Source organism: Aspergillus uvarum (assembly GCF_003184745.1).
Source record: "Aspergillus uvarum CBS 121591 unplaced genomic scaffold BO82scaffold_74, whole genome shotgun sequence".
Classification (NCBI taxonomy): Eukaryota; Fungi; Ascomycota; class Eurotiomycetes; order Eurotiales; family Aspergillaceae; genus Aspergillus; species Aspergillus uvarum.
The window spans coordinates 88,956-114,066 of NW_020291371.1; the positions used below are offsets into that span (position 1 = coordinate 88,956).

Genomic DNA, 25,111 nt, shown 5'->3' on the forward strand with positions numbered 1-25,111 from the left:
TGAACTGGGATGAGCACAGCGCGAGTAGAGTGAACCTTCCCACGACAGTGTTTGAAATCATCATTACATCTACAGTCAACATAAAAGTCAATATGTTGAAGGGAGAACATCTCGGTCCCGGAAAACCGCCCCAGTCCTTCACCGTATGTTTTCCTTTGTCTACCGATGTCGAGACTGCATGAAAGAGCGATTCTCGGGCTTTGCGCAGCAGTAGCAGCCCAAGGCTTTTGCAGCAGGAAGTAATTAGTGAGGCACAAGACTCTACTCAAATAGTGTCATAGAGAGGTCTGCCCCTGGTTCAGGAAGGTTTGATAGGTGACCACCAAAGTCCAGCACATTTGCGCCACTAGTCTAGGCTCCCATTTGTCTCACCATTGCTCGTGAGCATACAGGTCATACAGGTGTTGGGGCGCCATCGTGGAATGGCTTTGACGTCTTCCGCAAAGTCAGCGAGCAAGTTCTGGGCTTCTCAGGTTTTCGGAATAGATCTAGAGGAGTTTGTGCGGCTCTCTAATGCAGAATCGCAAAATCTTCGTAGCCCCTTGTTACACTGCCTCCGTGCCTTGAAGGGATCTCATGCGGAAAAGACTTGCAAGAATTCCTAGATGATCGTGCGAATGGGAATGCAGTACTGGCTCAATGAATAGCACGCGAGCTGGGTCGGCTGCTAAAAAATTACCGCGACTAGCTAGTTAGCCGAAGGAGAGTCCAGTTGCTTGCTGAATAGGAAATAACGCCAGCTCTGAGTCAAGAAATATCACGCTGAGAAAAGCATGCTGGAATTTGTGAATCCTTACTTTTTCTTCTGAAAGTCTATAGCAAGACATTCACCCGCCAATGCCAGATACTCATCCGCCGCCGCCGCTGCCCACCGATATGCATTCGAGTTTGAGGAGCTAAGCAAGGTAATTACCATCATTAAGCCAAGAGATATCCCATTTCTAGTAGAAGTTGATCTGACTTTGGTTAATTGAATTACGCTCCCCAACCGTATCCGCCCGGCACCTCGTAAGTGTATTGAATTACAGAGTTATTGATCTAGCCAGGGGCTTGAGAGTGATTTTCCTGTCCTTCCAACACGTCCATGCAATAGAACGAGTAACTGATTTCTATCTTTCTGCCTTGGTCCCCCCCCCTGATTCAGTTCCACCAGCCAGCAACCGCCCCCCTCCTCCCTCTTTTGGACATACACGAACAGATACCCTCCTCTCATATCACGATTTGTTTAACTGAGTTTCAATTACAAGACCAAACTAGAGGAATGCATACGAGAGACAGTCTAGAGCGAGAAGCATGGCTTCAGGAAACTGGACTCTCAGGCTTCTCCCGGTTGCGTAGACAGGTGAATGTACTACGCCGCTCCAGGATCCGCCACAACCCCGTCCCAAGGGGTATTCATCTCGATCTGGTTCATCCTTGCAACCAGACCCGTGGCGATCATCTGATACTCAGGCGAGGCTTGCTCTGCAAGCTCAGCAATGCGCTGCTTCCAGAAATGCCAACGCTCCACGCTGAAGATTTTACCTTTGCCCTCTTTGTACAGGGACCACGCCATGTAGATCCGCTCGCTATGTTCCTTCTTTTTGGCGTTAAGGTGAGGCAGGTCACGTTCCAGAGTGCGTAGGTGATTGTAGGTTTTCACACCCGCATGGAGGATATACTCGCGCACGATGGCGAGATATGCATCTATCCGGGACGTATTAGCATCTGAGAGGGGTTTCTCCAGCGTCGATCGCAGTTCCCATGCAGGGAAGTTTAATCCCCAGAACAGATCCCGTGCAATCAGCCTGGTGGTAAAGGACGCAAAGCTAATTCGCGCCTGGGATGTGCCCTCCGGTTTGTGGGAAAAAACCCCATCCAACTCTTCACGCATGGCGTTACCGAAGTAATCCAGGTCGTCCCAGAGTTTATACCTAGCCAGAGCCTCCACAAAATCGACCAGCCGTGCCCGGACGTCGTCGGTGTCACACTCCGTGGACCAGGCCACTTCAGTCAGGGATGTAGCCAGGCGATAGAGGTGATAGCTTCGAGGTTGATCATGTCTCCCGACGGTTGTAGTGAGTGGCACTCGCTCAGATGTCGTCAGCTCATTCAGCTCGCGGGCCGCTTCCTCTGGGTTCAATGGATCTTGGCCCCTGACAAGACGATCTAGAATGTCTTCGTACGCTTCCTGAAGCGCGATATTCTCTTCAGAAACGCCGAGCTTACGCAAGCCAACGGCATCAACATTTCTGGTACCATTCCTCTTGTAGCTTGCCATTTTGCACGATTGGGTGTAAAGTGGTTTCTGCGTGAGCCGCTGGATGTTTGTGATCCAGATGATGAGGACTAAGTCGGAGTTTGAGGATAGACCCAAAGGTCTTTAAATATCCCGCGCGTTGTGACTGGCTTCGTGTTGGATGTCGTATAAATTGTGAAACAGGTCTCTCAGCTAGGTCTTGTCTCCAGGCCCTTTCGTTCCGGTTATAGTAGATAGGAGGATGCCATTTGGCTTATTGTGCTACCCTTTCCTCTTTTTTCCTTTTCATCCACAACAGAAATTCAATGACGGATCTGAAAAAGGCGATGTCTAACCCCTGTTACAGGTTTTGACACCCAGCTCCACCACTTTTACACCTGCCTTTGATGTTTCGATCGCTCTTCAAGCTCGCTAAAAGAGCGCATCTCTTCAACGAGTCTCTTTGGACGAATTTGTTTGGTCAAAGTACCTCCTAAACAAAGGATTGGTACATCAGGCGACCACCCACTGAGTCATGGACTCCTCATCGCCCAGCTTTGTCACTATCATGAACCTCTGGACTGATTCATCATATGACCATGTGTAGAGCTTTAGTTATGCCCCACCACAGTCTCATGCTCGGGCATAGAGCCTTTGAGTTTTTTCTTATGTGGCGAAACATTGAGTCTCAAGTGCCTTTTGGTTTGGATAGGGAGGTTTTCCACGCTTCTCAACCACCGTGTCTGTTTCCCAATGATCTGATTGAGTGATTAGCAGTCAGAAACCGAAAGGCTGGTTGTGATAGTATATATGAGCTTCGATTTTGCATGTTGAGGTAGCAATAGCATCTTTCATCCAGGAGTCATAATTGTCGCTGTATGCACAAGATGGAGAAACCCAATGGCCCTGCCACCCAAACATCTTCCACCACCAGCTCTGCGTCTGCATCGGACACGCAAAACGCCAGCTCAGCCGGCATCCCAATTCCCGGCTCTGAATTTCGGCTGGTCAGGCGAAGAACCTGGTCATCTCACCTCCCTCCTCGGTCCAGCTCTCGGTTCACCAGTCATATCAGTATCTCGCCTATCGACCCTCACTGCCGATTCATGGACCTTCCGTTATCGTCTTCGGTGGAATCCTATGTAAGCTACTCCTGGTTTCCTATCTCGTCCAATCGTGGCTTACTAAGGCACACTCCAGTATTCTTGTGCGGATCTTCCTGCGGATAAGCCCTGTCGTCGCATTCTAGCAAGCCAGGCTACACTGACTGCGAGGTATTGGGATCTACAACCTGATGGCGAGGACATGGATCCTCAACAAAAGTATCCCAGAGTGTTCCACAATAAAGCATGCTTGTGCTTCCCGCGAGGGTCCGTCGACGTTTCTCTTCGCGAAGCCCCTGTCCTTGACACCGGCGTCTGGAGACGGGGATTGGATCCGGATGCAGTTCGAGTGATATGACCTTGGGGTCAACCTGATCTCAGATGGGTATGCTACCACAATGTCAAAAAGTCAACAAACCCAGCAGAAAACATGGACATGGCAGTTCATCACCCACGAAAGACCTCCTGGGCCGTGGTTTTCACATACTGCCCCTCTCCGTGTAAGCTTTTTGCTGGCTTTGGCTACTCTCGCTGCTTGTGTCTTTGTGTTTTCCGGGTCATTGTCTTGACTACTTTCAAGACCGTTTGTTGGATCTGTCGATGTTTCTTAATAATTGCCTGTTCCGGAGGATCTCTACAACCCTGCTTGATATTTATCTAACTTGCTAATTCTGTTTTCACTCGGTTTATCTCTCATGTATGTAGTTCTAATGATCAGACCCTCAACTCTCTGTCCGTATCACTAAGCTTGGAAGCTGGTCATTTACTTCTTTGCACCTTGTCTTCAACATGAATGTGGTATAAACCTTCACATAACATCTGCACTAAGCATCTGCCGCCGCAGCAGAGGTATAACAAATCGAGCCCTAGATTAATTATGTCCGCATGGTGCCGTGCCGCGGTATGAAGATTCCTACTTTTCGGACTGCGAGTGTAGTGCCGATTGAAGAAGGTTGGTACAAGTTCTGAGATCATGCGCTCGCGCAGGTGAGTACTAGGTACTTTTCTGAGAATCTGGCCCTGATCCATGACGAAGCAGAAGGCTCGCGGGTATCCGATCGCTTGCGGGCGCGAACCCGGCCGTCCAGCGGAATAATGCCATGTCCACCAAACCGTCCGAATAACATGGAAGAACCGTCTGTGTTGCCCGTAAGGAGGAATTTTTAACAGGTCGATATCTGTGCTGTAACTGAGAAACCAAGCACATACGACCACAGGGTGTGGAAAACAGGGCTTCCCGTCCGCTCAGCCGTACTTAAGCCACACGCCGGGAGGTTAGTAGTTGGGTGGGTGACCACCAGCGAATCCCTTCTGTTGTATGTTTTTGTCCTCTGGGTTGAATCTTCTGTTGGCATTCAAGACCGAACGGGCGTTTCACTTTAATTCGGATTCATTGATTGACTTGATCACTTCTTGCTGCTTAGTGGTAGTCGTTGAGCGGACGACGTGTGCTACTGCCCCGGGGAAATTCGTTACCACAGTCATAAGCGTCAACACTACGAGCTGCGATCGAAAAGGTGGCTTGCTGTGGTTGGATCTTATAGCTGAGAACTTCAACAATACTTCGGCCACCGACAATGAGATTACTGCTTAAATTGGTCGGAGTCGTCAATGTCTTCGGCTCATGCTTCACAAGATTGATGTCGCAGTCTTCCATTGTATATATTTGAATCCTCTGTGATGTGATTACTGAGTATTCAGGCTTTGACGCCCGCCTTCAAACACTCCTACCAAATCGGCGCATTGAATCGGCCCATGCGCATTAGACCTCGGCTTGGGCAATGCAGTCTGACGATAATCGATCGCACTCAATACCGTTTGAGTACAAGGAACATCTGAATCCGATTTGGACCTTGGATTCTGCGTGTCTTGGCTGCAGCAAGATATATTACGCCAAGACCCACAAACGATTGTGAGGGAGCATGCGTCATACTACGCCGTGTGTGAGCTAGACTAGTGGCTACCAAGTCCTAATGAACAGATTGTGGCGTCTCGTCCAAAGGCGCAGAACGGTCTAAATCTCCGAGCAGATTGTACGAGGATGAGCCTTCTCATCTGGCCAAGGCGGCGTAACGAGATTCTCTGCTGATCCCAGCCGTAGCAATCTTAAACAAGCTCAATGTACCGGAAGAAGTTCGGCTGCGGCTAGACCCATGGTTAGAGTCCTCCGACTCGTCATCAGCGAATAGTGCACCAACGTTTGCCAAGAACTAAGCCTATTGTCCGCGCTGAAGTCTGAAGGCCCAAAGTTGGTTAAACTTCTTATCAATCTCAAGCTTCTCTCCAAGTGGAACCACTTTGCACGGCAGATGCGGAGACTAAACTTCTTGCAGCTTAAGTGCCTCCATCCGCACCGTCTTGGCAATTTTCGGAGCGGGGCGGGATCCCTCGGAGTCAACGGGATCGGAACTATGTTGTACTCAGTAGTACCTGCCTGGTTGCGATCATGCTTCAGCTGTTTCTTGACCATCTGTCTTCACCAGCAGCTAGCTTGCGAAGCCATGGCCCACGGCAATTGCTCTATATATTCAGTCACGACGCCCACCGAAAACTTAAGAAACAGACACGCAGAACATCTCCGATCATGCTTTCCTCTCTTGTACTCGCCCTCGTGGGCATCTCTGCGCCCTATGTTGCTGCGAAGACCAACACGCCGGGCCTGGAGCTAGTCTACTCCCTTGAGCGTGCTACCCAGGGCATCAGTATCTCCGCCGATGGCCGCAAATTCCTGACGCAGCGTTACTCCACGACCGCCGCGCCCCAAATCGTGGAGCTTCTCGCCGACAACAGCACCACCCTCTATCCGGACGCGGCGTGGAACGCATACAACTCCAGTGACCCCAGCTCCGACCCGACCACGAGCTTTGTCAGCGTCGATGGAGCGCGCATCGGCCCGGATGGCCGCTACTGGGTTGTTGACGGCGGCTCGTCGGGCGTCAATGGCTCAACCAAGCTGGTGGGTGTCAACCTGACCACCAACGCAGTTGACAAGCTGTACTACCTGGACAACGTCAAGGCGGAGGAGAGCGGTGTCGATGACGTCCGCTTCAACGCCGCTGGCGATGTGGCCTACCTCAGCGACACCGCGGGGGCGCTCATCATCCTGAACATGACGACCGGCGACGGCGTGCGTGTGCTCTCCGACCACTCTTCTGCTCAGGCCTGGTTCCCCATGATGTACAACCACACCCTGGTGCCTGGGTACGGCGCCGCCGGCAGCACCCTCGCCGTCGGCCTCGACCAGATCGAAGTCTCCCCCGACGGCGTCTGGTTGTACTACCAGCCCTGCAACGGCGGTCTGTACAAGATCGAGACCACCTATGTTGACGCTGCTCTCACCAACACTACCCTCGCCGCCTCGCTTGGTGACTATGTCCAGGCTGTTGCTCTGACCCCCAGCACTGGCGGCACCACCATCGACGGCAACGGCAACATCTATTTCAGCGATACCAACCTGTTGGCCATCTGGAAGGTGACCCCCGAGGGTCTTGCCTCAATCCTCTTCCAGGATGACCGCCTGATTTGGACTGACCTTATGTGGGTCACTCCCGACAAAAAGCTGTGGCTGCCTGCTTCCCAGATGCGTCCGGGTGGTGATGGCCTGATGGCTGCCGGCCCCAACTACATCTTCACTTATCCTATCGAGGCCGGTCCTTCCCCGATTGACCACGCCTAATGAGTGACCGTACTGGACCTGTAACATACTAGTGGCATATCACCCGCGTGTATGATGGCATTGTGATCGTGTATATCTAAGAAACGTTATCTCGGCACGAGGCAGTAACAGAACATACAACTCCTGCTTGATAATAACCTACTCAGAGCTTTCCTATGAGTAACCTGTGCGTGATGACTTATTAAGTGGTTGTAACTTAACTATTTGCCGCACAGCAAGATTGTCGGTGGTCCTCAAGTAGCGAGATCACGCAATTGGCGCGGCTACCGGGGGGGGGGGAATCACGGGTCACGGGTCACGGGTCACGAGTCACGGGTCTTCTCGACAGATCCTGATTGGGTCTAGCCTATCAGTGCGGGAGGGCTTTCCCCAATTTGGAATTAGGCTGATTGTCCGTGTTCCGAACCAAACGAGCATCCCACCTTCAAGACAAAAATTCAAGAACCATCTCAGTGTCCGTCAGATTTCCCAAGGTTTTAGATCACAAATTATGGATGTTTGTAGCTCCGGTGACCTGATGCTTAAATAGCCAGTTAGTGCTTTGTGGCCAAGCGACGAGACAATACCTGCAATCTACACTCCACTGGGCTTTTTCCACTCTATCGTCTAACACAATGCCTAAGGGAACTAACACCTGGATCGAGCATCGCATGCCATCAATGGTACGTGAGAAGACAAGCTTTTCTATTCTGTCAGCATATTGTGCAATATCTTAGGTGGTTTAAACTGTATGACATGGTGAGTTTACGATTGAATGCCTGAATAAAATAGGAAATATATTGATTGATTCATACACATTGCGAATTTCGTTCTTCGCCCAGTCGTGATCTAATATCTCACCCTCGTTAAATGTTGCCAGATAGGAAAGATATTCTCATGCGGTCGCCGACGTTCTAGCCTGAGAGCGAACAGAATCTCGGTCGCATTTGTCGGCATAGATATCCAGACCATCGCCGATGATCTTCAGGAGAAGCCACTGTTCATTGCCTCGGATCAACCGGGCCCAGAGCTTCGCGACGGCAAAGCCCAGGTAGACACAGTCCGAGGGGATCGACGGTCGGGCCCACAGGTCCTCGTCTCCGGAGGTTCGGCCTTCTTCGACGATGTCGGTGATCCAGCTGACCAACCGTGTTTCGTGCTCTGTATGTCAGTATGTCAGCACCAATGTGTCCATGGTTCTCCGACCACACAAGCGGAAGAATACATACCGTCAAGCGGCCGCCTCGTCTGACAGTTCGCGATACAGAACAGCCATTTGCTGAGGAAGATGGCGAACTCCAGCCCACAAAGTGAGTGTTGGATGCTCCAGACGAATGCATGGCTCTGTGCCACAAAGTTCACGCCCAACTTGACGGGGATACTGAGGGCGTGGGTGGCATGCAGGATCGCGGGGAGGAGATGCGGCCCGGCGGGAAGCCGCGGCATCTCTAGCAGCCGGTTGGCTATCTCGTTCGCGTCTCGCGATCGAAGAATTCGGTAAGACCCAATATCGAGGCCGAGGCGAACATACGCAACCCCGAGGAACGCGGTCGAGGTGAAGGTCACGGGGCCGTTGGGGTTGCGGGGATCCAAGCTGGATTCCGGGGCGCGCTGCCATAGGGAAGTCCAGGCGTGAAGGGCGTGCCTTGCAGAAAGTAAAAATTTAGCCCGAGAGCAATAGGGGTCTTCGGTTAAAAGGCTAATTGAGCGGATTGACTTACCGCATTATCTCCTTCTGGCCATTGATTAAACATTTGTTGGCATCATTGTATGGCCCGAGAGCACGATACGCGAGGAGGATCTGCTGAATGAGCGCATGCAGCAGGATATAGTTCGCCTGGGGCGAAGGCACCGGGTACGCGTTTGGGAATCCCGGCGCCGGCGGGTATTTCATGATGTGACAGAGGGCATCTTGAAACATCATCTGCTCCCGAAACCCGGGCCTGGTTCGGATACGCTTCCATTTCTCCGAGCTTGGAGCGATCCACTCCAGGCAGCTGCATGGCAGGCGAACGCGAATCTCATCCGTTAGGATCACGGAGGGGGTGCCGAAAGCGAGAGACTGCAGGTTCAGAAGGGCAAAAGAAAACAGCTTAATCCTGCGATCAGTCTCTTCTTGGACCCAGGCCTGCCAGTCGGTGGCACTTGCATCGGGGTCTTGGTCGGCCTTCTCGAGCTGGCTTTCCCGGATGCATCGCGCCAGGAAGCTTTGAAGGTTGAATGCTTCTCGTGCTAGGTCCTCCTTTCCTTGCCAAGTCGCGAAAGCGATCAGGAGAAAAGCGCAGCGTGCGTCGCGTATGGTTTCGCGGTATTGCAAGCTCTCGTGATTTGGAATAGATCCCCGATCTGGTGAAGTCGTAGTGTCCCCAGGCGATAGGGCTTCCCCACCATTCGTCATTTGCCTTTCACGCGTTCGTTGCTGCAATATATCCATAGCCGCATGGAACAGCACCACCGCTTTGCGATTCTCATGGCGGAACTCAGCACCCAGGGCGCACATGGCCAAAAGACACTCTGGCTCACATTCATCAATCCTGAACGTTGGGATGTGCACCATGGGGTAATGCGGATAGAATCCATCGAAAAAGCCATTTGCAAACCGTGACAACGAGTGGCATGATGGCAGGTTGTTGACCGCTTCAGTTGAATGGGCCCGCGTCAGCGTTTGAAGCAGGCGATCGCGATGCTGATTTGTAACAGTCAGGATTGGCAGCGTCAGAACGCCGAATTCCGCTATCATCGATGTTTAGCTGCACCTTCAGGCTCGGATGGATGTTCGAGATGGTCTTACCGACCGCTTCTCTCTCGGTTGGTAACTTGCTCAGAGCCTGACCAGGATCAACGGGATATGCACCAATAGATGAGTTTGTATTGAGATTGAAGCTTGAATCGCCCGCGAAGATCTGTGTTATGCTAGGTTCCGTTGGGAGATACCATTCGTTGTTTAGCCCCATGTTGTTACTGAACATCTCCAGATCTTGCAGGACCAGCAGATCCTGGGAGCTGAAGAGCGGATTCCCTACATTGGAGTCAATCCCGGTCCGGTGGTTTGTCGCGAATCACCAATGAGATATGCTACTACACCATACCTTCGAGTTGCACATTGGGATAGTGGCTAGTCTGGTTCGGAAGCCCTTGGGCGATGTCATGAAGATCTGCTAGCTCCGGCAAAGATGGCTGGAGATTGGAATGGGAATACTCTACTTGAGACTGGACATTGCTGGTATGGTGAACCTCTGCAGGTGACGGGTCCTCCGTCGATGGAGTAATCGGAGCGTGGCCAATACTTTGGTGGCGCTTCAGCAGATCTCGCCGACTGAACGATGCACCGCAGTCACATTCGTAGGGTTTCTCATGTGTATCTAAAAATTGCCATTATCTCAGTCTCATAGACCCACATTCGGTTTCGCGGGAGGTCTGCACTAACGAATTCGAAGATGTCTTTGGAGATGTTCGTAGCGCCGGAAGGATCGCTCGCAGTAGGAACATATCCGAGGCTTTCGCTTGCCTGCTGATGATGACTCCGGGGTTGGTCCTACTGAAGACAACTCCATGCGTGATTTTTGGAGGTTGGGAGACAATGCTGAGAGTGTGTGTAAGGGAGAGTTAAAGTTTAGAATGGAGACGTTAGAGGTATGGAGGTGGTAACAGTCACGTGGCCACCGCCACGAATGACGTCGATGACATGCCCTAACTAGGGATTTACACATCTATACTACACTCATGCTTCTCGACACCTTCATTGTTCATCTACATCATACCTCCATATCATGCCAAGAATAGAATCACAAAAATATCTTAATGATACATGTAACTGTTACACCTCAAGATTCGACTACATAACAAGCGGGGAGGTTGAACCTGGAGGAACATTCTGGTCGATGTCCAGGAATACGCTTCTTGAGCTTCTCGACGAGATAGTCGTAAGAGGTGTCCATGTCGACGTGGTAAGTTCGGACAAGATATACATCTTCCCACCATTTCATTCCGGCAGTCTGAAGTACTCCATCGACGTTCTCAAACGCTAGGTCAATCTGCTTCCGGGTATCGCTGGCATCGAGACTCCCCGAGTGGTCCAATACCCTTTCACCAATTATGATGGTCCGGCTTCGAGGTTTTATGATCATTGCTGCTGGAGAGGTGCGATACTAGGGGTAACCTGCCTGCGTGGAGATGACGTGAGACCTTTTGGGGGCGTCTCGGCAACGTCGATGGTTCCCTATTAGAGATCATGCAAAGTAAATTATGACAGCTTGGCATCGCCTAAACATTTCGAATTCAAACTCACTATGTGTGTCTAGCGGCCACATATCCTGCACGGCTCTTCTTGCTTTCAATGCTGTGGTCAAGCTGCGCATGTGTCGGTAGATGATATCGACCTTTTCCGTCCTCCCGGGCCAAGTAGGGTACAGTCCATGGCGAGATCAAGGTACTCTACAGAGCTTATGAAGGCTCAATGAACAGGGACAAGCAATATTCGGAACCGCATGCTGACATATGAGCTCTTTGCATACCCGACTTCATGAGTACTGGACTTATCATTTGCGGTTTCTCATGCTGGGTGACGTTGGAGGTGTTGGAGGTGGTATGGAGGTGGTATGGAGGTGGTACCCACAAATGCTCCACAGCTCCATCCACCGTCGATATCAGCCGTGGCAAAAGAAAATGATCTTCAAGGGCCTCCAAAACGGTTCCAATCATCAATCTCAGCTGAGAGGATCATTCAAGATCATGAAAATCAACCGTTCTTCGCATAACCTGACCCTAATCAAGAGAAATATCACGAACGTCCAACATAGCGACACCAAATTCGGCTCGCCATGACGCCCTACAAGCTTTTCGAGCCTCTGCAGATTGAAAACCTTCATCTCGAGCATCGAGTTGTCATGGCTCCGCTCACTCGACTCCGCGCCGACGCAGAACACGTCCCCTTAGCCATAGCCAAAACGTACTATGAGCAACGAGCATCTGTGCCAGGGACGCTGCTCATCGCCGAAGCCACCCAGATCTCAGCACTCGAAGGCGGGATTCCGCATGGGCCTGGAATTTGGAGCGAGCCCCAGATCCAGCGCTGGAAAGAAATCACCGACGCCGTGCATGAAAAGGGCAGCTTCATTTATTGTCAGTTGATCGCGCTGGGCAGAGCGGCTGATCCTGCTGTGCTTCGTGCAGAGGGCGGATATGAGCTCCACGCCCCCAGTGCGATTCCGATGGAGCCTGGAATGCCCGTTCCCAAAGAATTGAGAGATGAAGAGATTCTGAACATTATCAATGACTTTGCGACAGCGGCAAAGAATGCAATCCGAGCTGGGTTTGACGGCGTTGAGATCCACGGAGCAAACGGCTATTTAGTCGATCAGTTTCTTCAAGATGTGTCAAATCAGCGCGTCGATCGCTGGGGCGGCAGTGTTTCCAATCGAGCCCTGTTTGGGCTGGAAGTTGCCAGGGCTGCAGTGGATGCTATCGGGGCTGACCGCGTTGGGTTTCGACTCAGTCCGTGGAATACTTGGCAAAGTATGAAGATGGCCGATCCCGTTCCTCAATTTGCCTATTTTGTGGAGCAGCTGAGGCAGTTGGACCTGGCTTACCTGCATCTCATCGAGTCGCGGGTCATCAACAATATGGACTGTGAACAGGGGGAAAGTAACAAGTTCCTTCTCGACATCTGGGGCAAAACTTCCCCTGTGCTTGTTGCGGGCGGATATACCCCGGGAAATGCCGAAGCTGCTCTTCAGGATGACTACAAGGATTACGAGGTCGCAATCGTCTTTGGACGCCATTTCCTTGCGAACCCTGATTTGCCGTTTCGCATTCGCCAAGGACTTGATCTCAACCGATATCATCGAGAAAGCTTCTATACTCCTATACAAGAAAGGGGTTACATCGACTATCCCTTCAGTGCGGAATTTGCCAAAGTGAACAACTGATGTTTTCGGAGGACTTTGACCGCCCACAAAACACAACCCCAAAAATAGAAGGTAATGGGTAGAATCATCTTGCGGGCTTGTAATGAACCAGAGTCCGAAAGGTCCCATGCACAAATCATGCTGGATAATATATGTCTTCTGCGCTGAGTACTCTCTTGACACGATTGAACTTAGTAGCATAGTACTCAAGCAAAAAAAACCATCTTAGTAGGGCTTCACTATCTCAGTAATATACTACCTGATACTGTTTCTCCTTGTTTGCAAACACGGGTGTTAAAAAAGTGATAGAAATGCTATGATTGATCGATCGATTCCATCTGCTCTAAACTCCTTCACCGCCTTGATTGATAATCAGCAAGGTATATTGTCACGTGACTACTGATGACGATAAGAGGAAAGGGTGTATTTCTAATCTTATCAAGCAACCCCGCGGCTTCATCTTCACATCAACAATAATCGCCACCCGAATTTCGTCAAGATGGAGCAGGAGATTCCTGTAGCAATAACGCTGGACAACAGCGAAGTGTCTACTCCTACGTAAGTGACTGAATCACATTTGCTCCTCATTAGACCTTGTGCTAAACCCCCTTCCCCAGGACACTATGCTACGAGTGCGGTGCGCCCTTAACAGGCACGACACTCTGCACTGACTGCATCAAAACCTCGGTCGACATCTCTGCGGGCATCCAACGCGACGCAGTGATACACTACTGTCGGGACTGCGAGCGATGGCTCTCACCCCCGGCTACCTGGACGGTCGCCGCCCCCGAGTCGCGCGAGCTACTGGCTCTGTGTCTGCGCAAACTGAAACGCCTCAACAAAGTGCGGGTGATGGACGCCTCGTTCATCTGGACGGAGCCGCACTCGCGGCGCATCAAGCTCAAACTCACCGTCCAGGACTCCCTGGACAACGACGCCCTCGTCCAGCAGAGCTTCGAGGTCACGTACTCCGTGCTGTACCTGCAGTGCCCGGACTGCAAGAAGTCGTACACGCACAACCACTGGCGGGCCAGCGTGCAGGTGCGCCAGGCGGTCATGCACAAGCGGACCTTCCTCTACCTGGAGCAGCTGATCCTCAAGCACAAAGCGCACAACGACACGATCAACATCAAGGAGGCGCGCAACGGGGTCGACTTCTTCTTCGCGCAGCGGAACCATGCGGAGGCGTTCGTCGACTTCCTGCATTCCGTCGTACCCATCGAGGTCACCAAGTCCCAGACACTGATCTCGGAGAACATCCACACGTCCAAAAAATCATACAAGTTCAGCTACTCGGTCAAGCTCGTGCCAGTATGCAAGGATGACCTCGTCGCATTACCGATCAAGCTCGCGCGGCAGATTGGCAACATCGCCCCCTTGGTGCTGTGCCAGCGCGTCGGCACGTCCATCACCTTCCTCGACCCCAACACCCTCCAGACCGCCGACTTGCAGCCCAAGATCTACTGGCGGGCGCCGTTCACGCCGCTCGCGGAGGCGCCCAACCTCGTCGAGTTCATTGTCCTCGACATCGATCTCACCGGCCAAGGGGAGGGCAAGTGGCAGCTCGCCGAGGTGACGGTCGCGCGCGCCTCGGACTTCGGCGGGGACCGGCAGTACTTCACGCGATCGCACCTTGGGAGCATCCTGCACCCCGGCGACTCGGTGTTGGGCTACATGATCACCGGGGCCAACTTCAACAGCCCCGAGTTCGAGGCCCTCGAGGAGTCGAAGACCTACGCTTCCCGGATCCCCGACGTGGTGTTGGTGAAGAAGCACTACCCGCGGCAGCACAAGAAGAACAAACGCAATTGGAAGCTGAAGCGGATGGCGGTCGGGGAGAGTGAGCTGCTGCCCACCGACCACGAGCAAAGCCGCGTGGAGAATGATCTTGAGATGTTCCTGCGGGATGTGGAGGAGGATGAGGAGTTGCGGGCGACTCTCGCGCTGTACAGGAACAAGCCCAAGGACGACGAGGCCAGCGTGGCGGGGACCGAGTGGACTGATAGTGAGGTGCCAAAAATCAACATGGAGGAGCTGTTGGATGATATGGATGCGTTGGAGATTCATGAGGCTTAGGCTACAGTGCCTTCGGGAATATGCGAGTGACCAACATATTACATCCAGGATAGTTTTGTTGGATTTCTTTGGGATGTGTTGATCCTCATCGAGAGAAGAAGAAGGGCATCTGTATAAATGCTGTCCTAGGAAGCACTAAGACAAAAATATAATCATGCCCTGGTTCTTCTTGTGTCAGGGGCCGAAGGCAGGCTGCGTACCGCCCGCCACGCCACGTTGATACATAGTTCCGTCTTTAGATAGTTTGACGTAACTGAACTGATCATATATCTACGTCCCTGACACTTTCATAAATCATTTAGGCTTAAACGTCAGCTGTACATTGCTTTTGACACCCCACATGTCCTGTGCCTTATTTGGTTCAATATCCCATGTTTAAGGTGTATGTGTATGAGGTGCAACTAGCGACGAATGCATCCAGGGACACTTAGGGTTCCATAGACTATTTGTCGAAACACGAGTTGAGGGAGGTCCGGGACCGTGCCCTCATACCCGATGAGTAAGAACCTTTTTCCCATGTCCGGTGAGCCCGCTTGGCATACTAGCTTGATGGGGATGGAGGTAGCGAGGTAAGCTCGACAGGTTCCAATCGCATGCTAAATGACGTGATACAGGCCAAAGGCCCTAAAGGAGTTGAATTTCAACTTGATAGAGTGGTGCAAAATCGAATGCGCGAAACACATGTTTGGGAGACAAACAAACATGATCACTCCCATTGGCCCTGCATCAGGCAATAATCAGCCGGGCTTAGAAAACCTTGGAATTCTATGGCTAAGGGTGCGGCTGTAGCAAGCACTTGCCAAACAACATATATATACAAAGGTTTCAATTTGGGTATAACGGGTATTGATAGCTATTAAAGTCATTGAGCCGAAGTAACGGGCACGAAGTCGGCGAACTCAGCGGGGAATTCGAAGTCCAAGGGAATTGCAATCGACGGGTCTACAAATGCAGGGTAACTGTTCCTCTCGTGTGGCGTCCATGATTCAGACAAATCGGACGGAAAAGGGCTGGTCGTTGTGTCGGCCCAAACTGTTGTCCCAGGGTTCTGAGCTGTGGAGATAGGGTCGCCCGTAGGAAAGGGTTGATTGTGGGGTTGCGAAGGCTGCACTTCGATAAGCGTAGAGGTGTCCCCAAGTTCGTCTACCATGCCCCCGCGACTCTCTGTGCCTGAAAAAAGCGACTGCGAGAGTGCAATGAACTCCTCGAAGAGATGTTGTATAACCGTGACAGGATGACTGCTCGAGACACTGGGCAACAGAAAAGTCGCTACCATCTTGAGAAGGTTCAAGTCCCCGAGATTGGACGTCGTCACGGCGTTGCAGAACAAGACAAAACACGCGGTCAAGGGGTAGAAGGTTAAGGTCCTATTTGAACGTAGCGGGCTTGTCAGCGATGCAGTCGATTGAGCGCAAGACCATAACAGGGGAGGGTCCAAATTACTGACCAATGCAGGAAGCCGACGGCACGGTCTTTCTCGTTGATTAGACATATAGATAATAATGACGATAGCTCCTGGCGCGCAGATTGAAGAAGCAAGTCTCCAGACCCAAATACCCGGCCGTGAAATTGATCAGAGAGATAAAGAATTGTGGTTCGGATGGAGTGGTGAGCGAAGCGAAGGGCAGCAATCTCGTTCTCAGCATCAAGGCCCTTCCAGCATTGCGTCGAGGACGCAGATACCTTACATTCCGGTCAGCGTCAGATCGCATGCTATAGAGTGTATACGCAGTATGCGTCGGGAATATAGATCCTGGCGAGGCAAGATCGTACCTGCTCAATGTGTTGCTCAATCTCATCCACTCTCTGCAATAGTGATTCGACGGAACAGCGCTGAGGAAGTTGGACGGAATGTGAGCTGTTCGACAGGATGTTCTTAAGTAATGATAATGTGTCATCCTGTACTCGGGCCATGGCAATATAGACTGCGAGAAGATCGGCGGCTGTGCCATCAACATGGTCGTCAAGCATCCCGGGTTCGATCTCGAAGAACGTTCGCGAAGGTTCGAATTTCCACGCGTAATTCTTATCTAGCATATAACACCAAAGAACACAGAAGACTTCTTCCTCTGTCCTGGATTTCTGCTCCGTGTCAGGACTCACCTTATCGAGTCCTAGGTCAGTGGCTATCCGACAAGCAGTCCGAGTCAATTCGTAACAAAAGTGAGTATTGCCAGAGCCTTGATGAAGGAAAACCTATTGCATCTCCGTTAGAGATCGACATAAAACACTGTATCGCAAAAGTGAGGTAGAGGATATACCCACCCCACAAAGAAGGGCCTGAAGAAGTGAGATGGAAGGAGTGATTGTGAGTCGAATGCGCTCTAACGCTGCCTGTGCGGCGCGTTTATATTCAGCCGACCGAACTCGCAGATGGTCGGCGAGCTCGTCATCATGCTCTCCAATCATGAGAACGGTCATGAGGAATTTGTGAGCGGCGGCGTGGACGCAGACGCTAAAAATTTGTCTCTCGTCATTCGAGACATGGTTGGACAACAGCCTCAAACACATGCGCTTCAAAGTGGTCTTGGAAACATGTTTGAAATAATCCGACACATATATTCCGAACTTTGTACTGCCGATATCTTGTTCAACCGAGCAAGGCCGTATTAGCTCCGGCGCACATGGCCTTTTCTTTTCAACATGATGTCAAGGACGCCTCTTACCTTGTAGCATCCATGTCAGAAATTCCGGAGGCACACCCTGTTCGTCCTGGAGGGGTGAACTTGACCCTTGAGGGGCATGAGTTGCACGAACCAAAGCCGAACGTAACACCTCCTGCGCTTTGCAGACCAAGCCGTGCTCGAAATGGCCCATGTGGCCTGGAATCATGAAGCGAGTCTCGATGGATCTATTTAGTGGCACCCAGGCAGCCAGGTCACAGCCAACTGGTACTCGCTGATCACTGCTCCTAGGCTTTGCCTCTAACCTGATTACAGGTGTGTTGCTTGTTTCGATTTCTCTGGAATGGATCCTTGATTCTTGCTGTAAGCCAGACCGTTCAATGGGAATGTCAGTCTCAGTCAATGCGACCGGCTCAACTCTGCTAGGAGCGACTGCCTGAACGGTGGTCGTCGCTGAACTCGTAGTCTGAACTTTAGGCTTCAGGATTCTTTTTGGCAGGCGTCGCCGAGTTCGTTGTCTTTGGCAAGAAAGACCCTGATCAAGGCAATTGCTACATGGTAGTCCTCGATTGCACCGAACCTGGACACGATATTAATGTGAATTTCGATACGCTAGGTGCCGGGAAGAAAGATGGTAATTTACCTTCCGGGCATGACAAGAGTCGCACTGTGTAATTGTCAGCCTAATTACCTCTGTGGAAAAGACCGGCGGGCAGAGTTTCATACAGCTGGAAAGGGGTAGGTGTGTTGACGATTGTAGTCTGTGGCTTGCATAGTCTACCATTGTCCTAGAGCATCAGGTTTCCATGCTCCAGTAATTGCTATCTTATAAAATAGTCCTTCAAGTTGTGCACGCCCAAGCAAGAGATGTAAGGCGCAGTTAGGCCCTGTAGGTTATTTTGACTGCTATTTTGACTGTGGCGAAGCCTTGACTTATGCTTGGCGATTAGTAATATTTCACCTGGGATTGTTATGAACCCTCAGGAAAACCAGGAAAATGGACCAAAATTAATTCTGACCACGCAAACCTTAAGGCTTGAAGCCCCACAGAATTGCACGGTAGCGGAACAGGACACACGCCAATTGGTTCGGTCTTGCCCGCCATAAGGCAGTCGCACCTTGCCCTGAACAAACCCTGTTACAAAATCCCTGTTCTCGATGGGTCAAAGGGTCGAAGTGGTAGCAGTTTATACCGGGGTAAAGGGAATGTCGGCAGATAACTGGTCTAGTCCTACCCAGGGGTGTGCAGTCTATTGGATGTAAAGCGCCAAGACCACCTTCAACCTAGATTTAATATAGCACTGGGGCTCAGAAAGGACAAAATTCAACGTCACTTGGTTCTAACCAGAAAAACACGTAAATCAGTGCAAATGATCTTATGTGGCGTTGTCGACACTGCGCCCGAGAACGTACCACTAGTCTTCAAAACCGTGTCTCGCCTAGTGAAACTGTAGTTATACAAGGAGGAAGGTCAACTATTCGCCTTTGAAATTTATGGTACAGTACAGCATAAAGCAACAGTAGACGTTGTGTTCAGCCACCCTATCGGGGCCCGCGGGGCCGAGCTGGGGCTCTCTGATCAGAAACAGTGCATATGCAATTGCAGAGCAAGGTTTAGCCTGTTGCCCTAACTGGAGGCACCATTGCTTTTGTGGAGATAATCAGAGACAGTGGGTGTCAGAGTTCAATGGAGGCTTGGCATTCAGATCACGCTGCTGATACACTAGGCACTTCCTTTATCTCATTTGTGCCTTTCTGCGTAAATTAAATGACAGCCTGGCCTCATTAGAGTGGTGTTACAGGGACAGCCCGTTAACTATGGGTGTCTCGCGGTCGCTCCGCAAGGTCTCACTCACCCGTCAAGCCCAAACTTCAATACTGGCTGGCTAAGAAAGCAGTGACAGAATAACTAGGGCCCTCTCAAAAGACCCTTTTCCAGAACATTACAAGAACGCGACCGAGAAGAAGACACCCAGGCAACCCACGAGGTAGGTGACTGGATGCGAAGGCTCGGGGCCTGGATGATTGGGCACGGAGGCCCCATCCTTATCCCGAACCAATGGGGGTGCCCGGTTACGCTTAGCCCACCGCAGCGCGCGCCCCGCTCTTAAGCCGAACCCCCCCCCCCCCCCCCTAAACTCGAGACTGTACCTATGTAAACCTTCCAGGTTGTCATCTTCTGCAACTTTCAGTCGGAAAGAAGTTCATCTTGCTGAAAAGAGAGACGTGAAACGTGGGAGCTGAAGGGGAAAGAGATTTGCTGCATTTTGATACTATGCTCGTAGTCCCGAACAAAAATAGCCGTAGCATTACTCCTCCAGATCATGACAAAGGCCAAGAAAATGCGCCCACTGAGTCGGCAGTCAGAGTCACTTACAAAATATGTCTCGCACAGTCGATAAATGTCCGAAGATTCTAGGTCAAAGTCTTTGGCATTAGATGATAACCGGCCTGAATCTCATCTTTCTGACTGTGCTGACCTTCCATGTCTTTCATGATGAGTTTCTTTGATCCTACCTCGTGTATGGAGTCACAGGTCGAACTAGACAAGCGTGAGCCGACATATACGAATAACGATTGCGTGTCGGGCCGCCTGATCCTCAATCTAGACTCCCCAGTCGACATATCGCAGATCACCGTTACACTGTTGGGACGGTCTATTTCGAGAATGGAAGGCTCAAGCCACACGGAATGTCACCAGGTATATCTTTAAAATTACCTGTGGCGTGCCAGTGAAATGCAGGCTGACCAGACTCAAGCTTATTCAGGAGGCACAGCAGATATTTCCCCCATGCGGGCAGCTGGATCAAGATACCTCGAGGTTCCGGACCCTAGGGCCTAAGCAGTACACATTTCCATTCTCCGTAGCAGTACGTGCTCATTGAATGACTACTGTGATACCGTTAGTGACTAAAGTTTCCCTTGCCAGTTTCCCACGGTATCGGGATGCTACAAAGCACACTCGACCAAGTCTCTGGAGAAACATTCCCAAACCGAGTCCGCGCTACCCGTCCGAGGGCAAGAGACGCCCCATTTGCTCCGCCGACTTCCTCCCTGCACGGGTGATCGGTCCACCCCCGCGGAGATTGCATATGCCGTCGAAGCCAACATCTATATCGGCGGCTTCCTGAAGCAGTCTATCAAGCAGGTTGCGTGACATGCACATCTCGCAACACGTCCCTCTTGCTGACACAACGAAGCAGTCCCGCCAAATATTCTTCTGCCCCACATCCAGCCCCCCGCCCCCAAGGCAGTCTCTCGCGCGACACCGCGCCGTCATCATCCGCTGCCATCAGAGCAACAACGTAACCACCGCGCAAGAGGTAACGGCGGCGATAGCCACAACGTACCATGTCAGCATCGAACTCATGTGTGGCGCATATCTCCACCTCGGCCAGCGACTTCCCATCAGAGTGCAAATTACCAAGGTCAATGCCGCGGATCACGACCTCATCCTGAACGATTTTCAGGCGATGATCGTCGAAGAAACGGAGGTGCGGGCCGCGGGCCAGGTCCGGGTCCAGCGTGTCTCGCGGATCTTGCGGACAGTGAGCAATCTGCGCATGTTCGTGTGTCTGGCGGAAACGCCCGTCGGGACGGCGGTCAATATACCGGATGATTTCTGGGGCGGGCAACTCCTCCCGACGGCGATCACGCCGACGTTCGAGACGTGCAATGTGCGGCGCAGTTATAAGCTTGAGGTTCGGCTGGGGTTCAACAGCCGGCCGTCGAAGGTGAGTTCTGACCAAGTTAGAAAGTCCTCTCCTGCGGAAGGGAAACCGATACGAGGGCATTGGGAACCGTTCTCTGATTGCTTCATGATTTGCGCAGGTCCAGACGAGAATCCTCGAAGTTCACTTCCCGGTTCATATCGTGGCCACCGAGCCTGCGCCCATCCCGAGTTCGGTTCCGCGATTCTCTGACAAACAGCAGGACAACATCGGGGATTGCATTCCATGGCAAGGTATGACGCAATGACTTATCTATAGATCCAATATATTAATGACTTGATCACGCATTGCTGAAAATAACCCGACCTTCAATTGTAATATAGACTCCGCTGATATCTTCTAGCGACCAAATATCTGGATAGTAGAACGGTTGACTAACTATTGCTCTTGGTCGCGGTCGCTCAAATCTTGTGCTTAATCTCTTAGTAAGTAGGTTTCTGGGAACGATCTTAGTCTTGCTTGTCATGACATCTTATCGCTTGAATACATGCATGACCGCCTTACAATGGAACAGCACTCAGAGGGATTTAGGAGCTGCGTTTGATTCTATACGGCCATGGATCACGAACACGACCACAACGGAATGGATCAGAAACCCCCAAGTTGAGCATTACGAAGCATTTTCTCTATACGTCCGTTGAAGTGACACAGCCCACATCCATATCTCTAACACAAAATAGCCATCACCAAAATGCCAACTAATCCCACCGCGTACTTTCTTGTATGGGTCACAGCACCCGCCCCTCCCGTGGCCGACGCCGTCGCAGCAGTCCCGGACTTTGTAGTTGAGGACTTCGAGTCCTTTGTGCTCTTGGAGGTCGAACTCGATATTGCTTTTGTTGGAGTGGGGAAGGAAGTGGCGGTCGCGGTGGAATTGACGTCGCCGGTGCACCAGACATCTGCCCAGGCGACGCCGCCCTTGTACAGACAATCGGTTAGATCCTGCACCGATTGCCCCACGGCAAGAGCGTAGAGTGCGCAGTCGTTATCGTACGGTTTCACCCCGGCGGGAAGCGCGCACGAGTCGAAAATGGTCGAGTAGTTGGCTTGGTTGGGCACACCACAGGCGGCGTCGTGGACGGGGAGTTCGTATTGATAGGAGGTTCCACAAGCTGTGGAGGTGGCGGCGGCGCCGGTTGTTGTGGCGGTGACCATCGTTGGCGTAATATGGGATTTGGCCGGAGGAGGTACAGAAACTGACAGATATTCGAAGGGTGAAGAGGGCGAGATATTTCTTGCTAGGATTATCTTGTGGAAGAGCTTTAGCCCTGGGTGTATATATTCGATCTATTTTCTGTGCCAGGGTGTTTGTGGGGCTATATAACGAGCGGTTATCCGGGCTTTCGGCCGCCTATTTTTAGCCGGCATAAGGCCACCGGTCTGGCTGAAGGTACGCCGTTTCGGGGGAGTTGAGATTCCTCTGCTCGTCGTATGAGAGGGTGTGGGCTGCACAGCCCTGCCACGGATATAGGCGGCCCACTGTCTGGTAGCACCTTGCTAACATGCAATGACGGGGCCCTCGGATTCCGATTATGTGTGGACTGGAGACTTCCCACACGAATGGAAAAAGAAAAGTCGGGCCAGCTCCATTCTTCTCTGTGCTAAGCATGAGACATTGACCCCAATGACTCTAATAATCATCTACGAGAATCCTACCCTCTACACTTTCCGTACCCTCTCCATATGGCAAACAAGTCAATTCGGTCTCACTCACACCCCAGAATAATTTTTTAATTTAAAGTTTTCCACGTGCGATATTATCTTATATTCTTGACTCTTATTATTTACTTTACATATCTCGTCGACGTGTTTGAATTTCGATCTTTCATCTGTTATCTCTGACCCATTGGAACAGAGACGGAAGAAAGTATACACCCATGAAATTCAAGTCTTGTACAGCAGGCCTTGGAAGGCAGAAGAAGAGACGCAATGATAAGATAACCCACATGCCTGTCATTCATATCATATGCAAAACATCCTACCACCACTATTGATAAAGAAAGCATGGGTAGACAACGGAACGGTATCAGTTCTTCTTCTCAGTGCTATGGGCATATCATAAAATCCAGAAAGACAGGACAACATCCCATCTCCGGGATCCACCCGGTATTCAACTGTGCCTGTTTACCTAGAAGACTGCTGCAAATTATCCTCCGCCAGTACGGGTCCACGAGCGAAGTGCCTCTGTATCTTCCTCTCCGGGCCGGCGGGACAAGATAAAGGATCGCAGGATCAAGAATTGATGATGAATATGGCGCTGACTGCTGCCATATGCCGAAGGGCTATGGAGATAGCCTTGGAATCGCTGTTTCTTGGACCCGAAGTGATGGACGAATACCGGTCGCATTGGCGGAATGCAACCGCAGACGATAGTCACAAATAGCTCCGACGTGGACCAGATACTCGAGTCGAGGGAAGACCCTAGTTCAATACGAAACATCAGTCAGCACTTCTCTGGCCGATGCAAATTATGGTACGGTCACCAAGAATCATACAGGTTAGATCGCTACGAGAGCGTAATCTGACGACGTAGGTAATCTTGACTATGCCACACGCAGCGGCTCTGTTGGTGATGACACCCAACCAGTCAGTAATAAGAATGAGAAGATAAAAAGCAGTCTCACAAAGATATTAATGGTTTCCTCGGCAGTAGACACTCACAGTGGTCCAAGTCCCAAAAGCGCACACGCGGCCACCCGCTGCTTTACGGACAACTGTGCATGCCAGATAATAGGCATGGGAATGGTGGCAAGGACCAAATCGATGAAAATATTCCACACTAGACTTGCACGAATCAGCGAGACATGCTAAATGGTGTATCTCATTTATTTAAACGAACCCGAGAAAAACAGGGAGAAAGCGGTTTGCACCCTGGGGTCCCAGCATTTGTGCGGAATCCACGGTTCCCACATAGCACGCGGTGGAGTGCACTGCACGAAGCCGAAGATATAATCAATTCCACAAATGGTACATGTTAGGCTTATAATGAGCCAGAGTAGCCACCTCGTTCGGCGGCTGTTGGGTCCGAGGATGCGCCGGATCTGCAGCGCGACCGACGTCTTGCTGGTCGCAAACCCCAGAACCCCGAATGTTTGAGCAATCCACTCATACTTGACCACTAGGAGTTGTTGCGTCGTGGTCAAGTAGTACATATGGCGGGCAGCCCCGATGACAGCCAAGTATTGGGCAAAGGCGACCATATTGATGAACAGAAGCTAGGGATGTAGTGAGCGATGGCATTGGCGGCAAAAATGGATCCGTGTTGCCAACCTACTATTGTAAATGTCATGATATAATCATCAACTCCAAAGCCCTTGACCAGGCGTCGCCCATAAAGGCGAAGCGCGAGGGCTGTGACTGCTACAGCAGCTTCAGTCCAAAAGACTGCCATGATAGCCGGACCCCGATCTAGGTCTCCGCCCTGGGGCGGTTCGGTGGTGGCCATACCAGTGCCCGACTATTGCAAGACCATGACGATTAAGATATGTTGAAAGTGAGATTCAGCAGGAAGGGGTGGATAGGGTCTTATAACCGGCAGAACTGAGTGCATGTAGCATAGCGAAACTTGGCCCCACTGTCCGTCTCGGGGGCTGAACGACTGATCATCGCCGCCGGCCCGTGGTTAGGGCTGCCGCCAGACGCATGTCAGATTTTAGCTTCGGCTCCTTGCTGGACAATCCATCCTCAACCGATCCCCAGAACAAGGCATGTAGAGTACCTTCCACTTTCTGATTCCGAGGCCTGTTTACAGACCAGAGAGGATTGTGGCGGTCTTATTTGTTTTTTGTGCATCCCAGA

At 51.3% G+C, this 25,111-nt stretch overlaps 10 protein-coding genes across 10 annotated transcripts, besides 2 other annotated features; 5 read left to right on the forward strand and 5 right to left on the reverse strand.

The window, feature by feature from the left end:
• Positions 1-1,351: 1,351 nt before the first annotated feature.
• Positions 1,352-2,260, reverse strand: BO82DRAFT_406601 (DUF3632 domain-containing protein; the record flags this gene model as incomplete). Its single annotated transcript, XM_025639572.1, has 1 exon — positions 1,352-2,260. One exon carries the CDS (start codon positions 2,258-2,260, stop codon positions 1,352-1,354), a length of 909 nt encoding a protein of 302 aa, XP_025487191.1.
• Positions 2,261-3,105: 845 nt separating this feature from the next.
• BO82DRAFT_406602 (uncharacterized protein) lies at positions 3,106-3,679 on the forward strand (the record flags this gene model as incomplete). The annotated part of the gene is made up of 2 exons (XM_025639573.1): positions 3,106-3,360; positions 3,419-3,679. The coding sequence occupies 2 exons, from the start codon at positions 3,106-3,108 to the stop codon at positions 3,677-3,679; spliced, it is 516 nt and encodes a 171-aa protein (XP_025487192.1).
• Positions 3,680-4,522: 843 nt separating this feature from the next.
• Positions 4,523-4,595: a sequence feature (Protein overlapping with rRNA (BO82DRAFT_294959, PYH76993.1) was converted to a misc_feature.).
• Positions 4,596-4,622: 27 nt separating this feature from the next.
• Positions 4,623-4,915: a sequence feature (Protein overlapping with rRNA (BO82DRAFT_294959, PYH76993.1) was converted to a misc_feature.).
• A 604-nt stretch (positions 4,916-5,519) lies between these two features.
• On the forward strand, positions 5,520-7,216 carry BO82DRAFT_358638 (major royal jelly protein). The gene has a single exon (XM_025636350.1). The coding sequence runs from the start codon at positions 5,906-5,908 to the stop codon at positions 6,995-6,997; it is 1,092 nt and encodes a 363-aa protein (XP_025487194.1). The 5' UTR covers positions 5,520-5,905; the 3' UTR covers positions 6,998-7,216.
• Positions 7,217-7,819: 603 nt separating this feature from the next.
• BO82DRAFT_395720 (uncharacterized protein) lies at positions 7,820-11,130 on the reverse strand. The gene is made up of 7 exons (XM_025638803.1): positions 10,838-11,130; positions 10,375-10,559; positions 10,066-10,338; positions 9,768-9,995; positions 8,698-9,709; positions 8,206-8,621; positions 7,820-8,137 (listed from the first exon to the last, which is right to left on the reverse strand). The coding sequence occupies exons 1-7, from the start codon at positions 11,101-11,103 to the stop codon at positions 7,872-7,874; spliced, it is 2,646 nt and encodes an 881-aa protein (XP_025487195.1). The 5' UTR covers positions 11,104-11,130; the 3' UTR covers positions 7,820-7,871.
• Positions 11,131-11,796: 666 nt separating this feature from the next.
• On the forward strand, positions 11,797-13,130 carry BO82DRAFT_424750 (alkene reductase; the record flags this gene model as incomplete). Its single annotated transcript, XM_025640303.1, has 1 exon — positions 11,797-13,130. One exon carries the CDS (start codon positions 11,797-11,799, stop codon positions 12,901-12,903), a length of 1,107 nt encoding a protein of 368 aa, XP_025487196.1. The 3' UTR covers positions 12,904-13,130.
• A 205-nt stretch (positions 13,131-13,335) lies between these two features.
• On the forward strand, positions 13,336-14,958 carry BO82DRAFT_345919 (60S ribosomal export protein NMD3; the record flags this gene model as incomplete). The annotated part of the gene is made up of 2 exons (XM_025633727.1): positions 13,336-13,440; positions 13,500-14,958. Exons 1-2 carry the CDS (start codon positions 13,382-13,384, stop codon positions 14,956-14,958), a joined length of 1,518 nt encoding a protein of 505 aa, XP_025487197.1. The 5' UTR covers positions 13,336-13,381.
• Positions 14,959-15,736: 778 nt separating this feature from the next.
• BO82DRAFT_358642 (Zn(II)2Cys6 transcription factor) lies at positions 15,737-18,434 on the reverse strand. The gene is made up of 7 exons (XM_025636351.1): positions 18,309-18,434; positions 18,226-18,249; positions 17,625-18,162; positions 17,224-17,543; positions 16,732-17,154; positions 16,406-16,641; positions 15,737-16,325 (listed from the first exon to the last, which is right to left on the reverse strand). The coding sequence occupies exons 1-7, from the start codon at positions 18,354-18,356 to the stop codon at positions 15,821-15,823; spliced, it is 2,094 nt and encodes a 697-aa protein (XP_025487198.1). The 5' UTR covers positions 18,357-18,434; the 3' UTR covers positions 15,737-15,820.
• A 1,633-nt stretch (positions 18,435-20,067) lies between these two features.
• On the forward strand, positions 20,068-21,560 carry BO82DRAFT_406608 (uncharacterized protein; the record flags this gene model as incomplete). The annotated part of the gene is made up of 5 exons (XM_025639574.1): positions 20,068-20,283; positions 20,342-20,452; positions 20,512-20,730; positions 20,786-21,316; positions 21,414-21,560. The coding sequence occupies 5 exons, from the start codon at positions 20,068-20,070 to the stop codon at positions 21,558-21,560; spliced, it is 1,224 nt and encodes a 407-aa protein (XP_025487199.1).
• A 281-nt stretch (positions 21,561-21,841) lies between these two features.
• BO82DRAFT_358643 (uncharacterized protein) lies at positions 21,842-22,577 on the reverse strand. Its single transcript, XM_025636352.1, has one exon. The coding sequence runs from the start codon at positions 22,466-22,468 to the stop codon at positions 21,980-21,982; it is 489 nt and encodes a 162-aa protein (XP_025487200.1). The 5' UTR covers positions 22,469-22,577; the 3' UTR covers positions 21,842-21,979.
• A 679-nt stretch (positions 22,578-23,256) lies between these two features.
• On the reverse strand, positions 23,257-24,758 carry BO82DRAFT_345924 (uncharacterized protein; the record flags this gene model as incomplete). The annotated part of the gene is made up of 5 exons (XM_025633728.1): positions 23,257-23,734; positions 23,809-23,876; positions 23,975-24,092; positions 24,153-24,528; positions 24,588-24,758. The coding sequence occupies 5 exons, from the start codon at positions 24,756-24,758 to the stop codon at positions 23,460-23,462; spliced, it is 1,008 nt and encodes a 335-aa protein (XP_025487201.1). The 3' UTR covers positions 23,257-23,459.
• Between the last annotated feature and the right edge of the window lie 353 nt (positions 24,759-25,111).

Excerpts from the sequence above, each read along its gene's own strand:
- BO82DRAFT_358638 (XM_025636350.1), top strand. The coding sequence starts at position 5,906 with ATGCTTTCCTCTCTTGTACTCGCCCTCGTGGGCATCTCTGCGCCCTAT.
- BO82DRAFT_395720 (XM_025638803.1), bottom strand. The coding sequence starts at position 11,103 with ATGATCATAAAACCTCGAAGCCGGACCATCATAATTGGTGAAAGGGTA. Across the intron at positions 10,560-10,837 it reads CGACCAGAATGTTCCTCCAG|CATTGTCTCCCAACCTCCAA; the intron begins GTTCAACCTCCC and ends ACACACTCTCAG. Across the intron at positions 8,138-8,205 it reads GACGAGGCGGCCGCTTGACG|AGCACGAAACACGGTTGGTC; the intron begins GTATGTATTCTT and ends ACTGACATACAG.
- BO82DRAFT_358642 (XM_025636351.1), bottom strand. The coding sequence starts at position 18,356 with ATGCAAGCCACAGACTACAATCGTCAACACACCTACCCCTTTCCAGCT. Across the intron at positions 18,250-18,308 it reads ACACCTACCCCTTTCCAGCT|TGCGACTCTTGTCATGCCCG; the intron begins GTATGAAACTCT and ends ACAATTACACAG. Across the intron at positions 16,642-16,731 it reads TTGAGCAACACATTGAGCAG|GTATCTGCGTCCTCGACGCA; the intron begins GTACGATCTTGC and ends CCGGAATGTAAG.
- BO82DRAFT_358643 (XM_025636352.1), bottom strand. The coding sequence starts at position 22,468 with ATGGTCACCGCCACAACAACCGGCGCCGCCGCCACCTCCACAGCTTGT.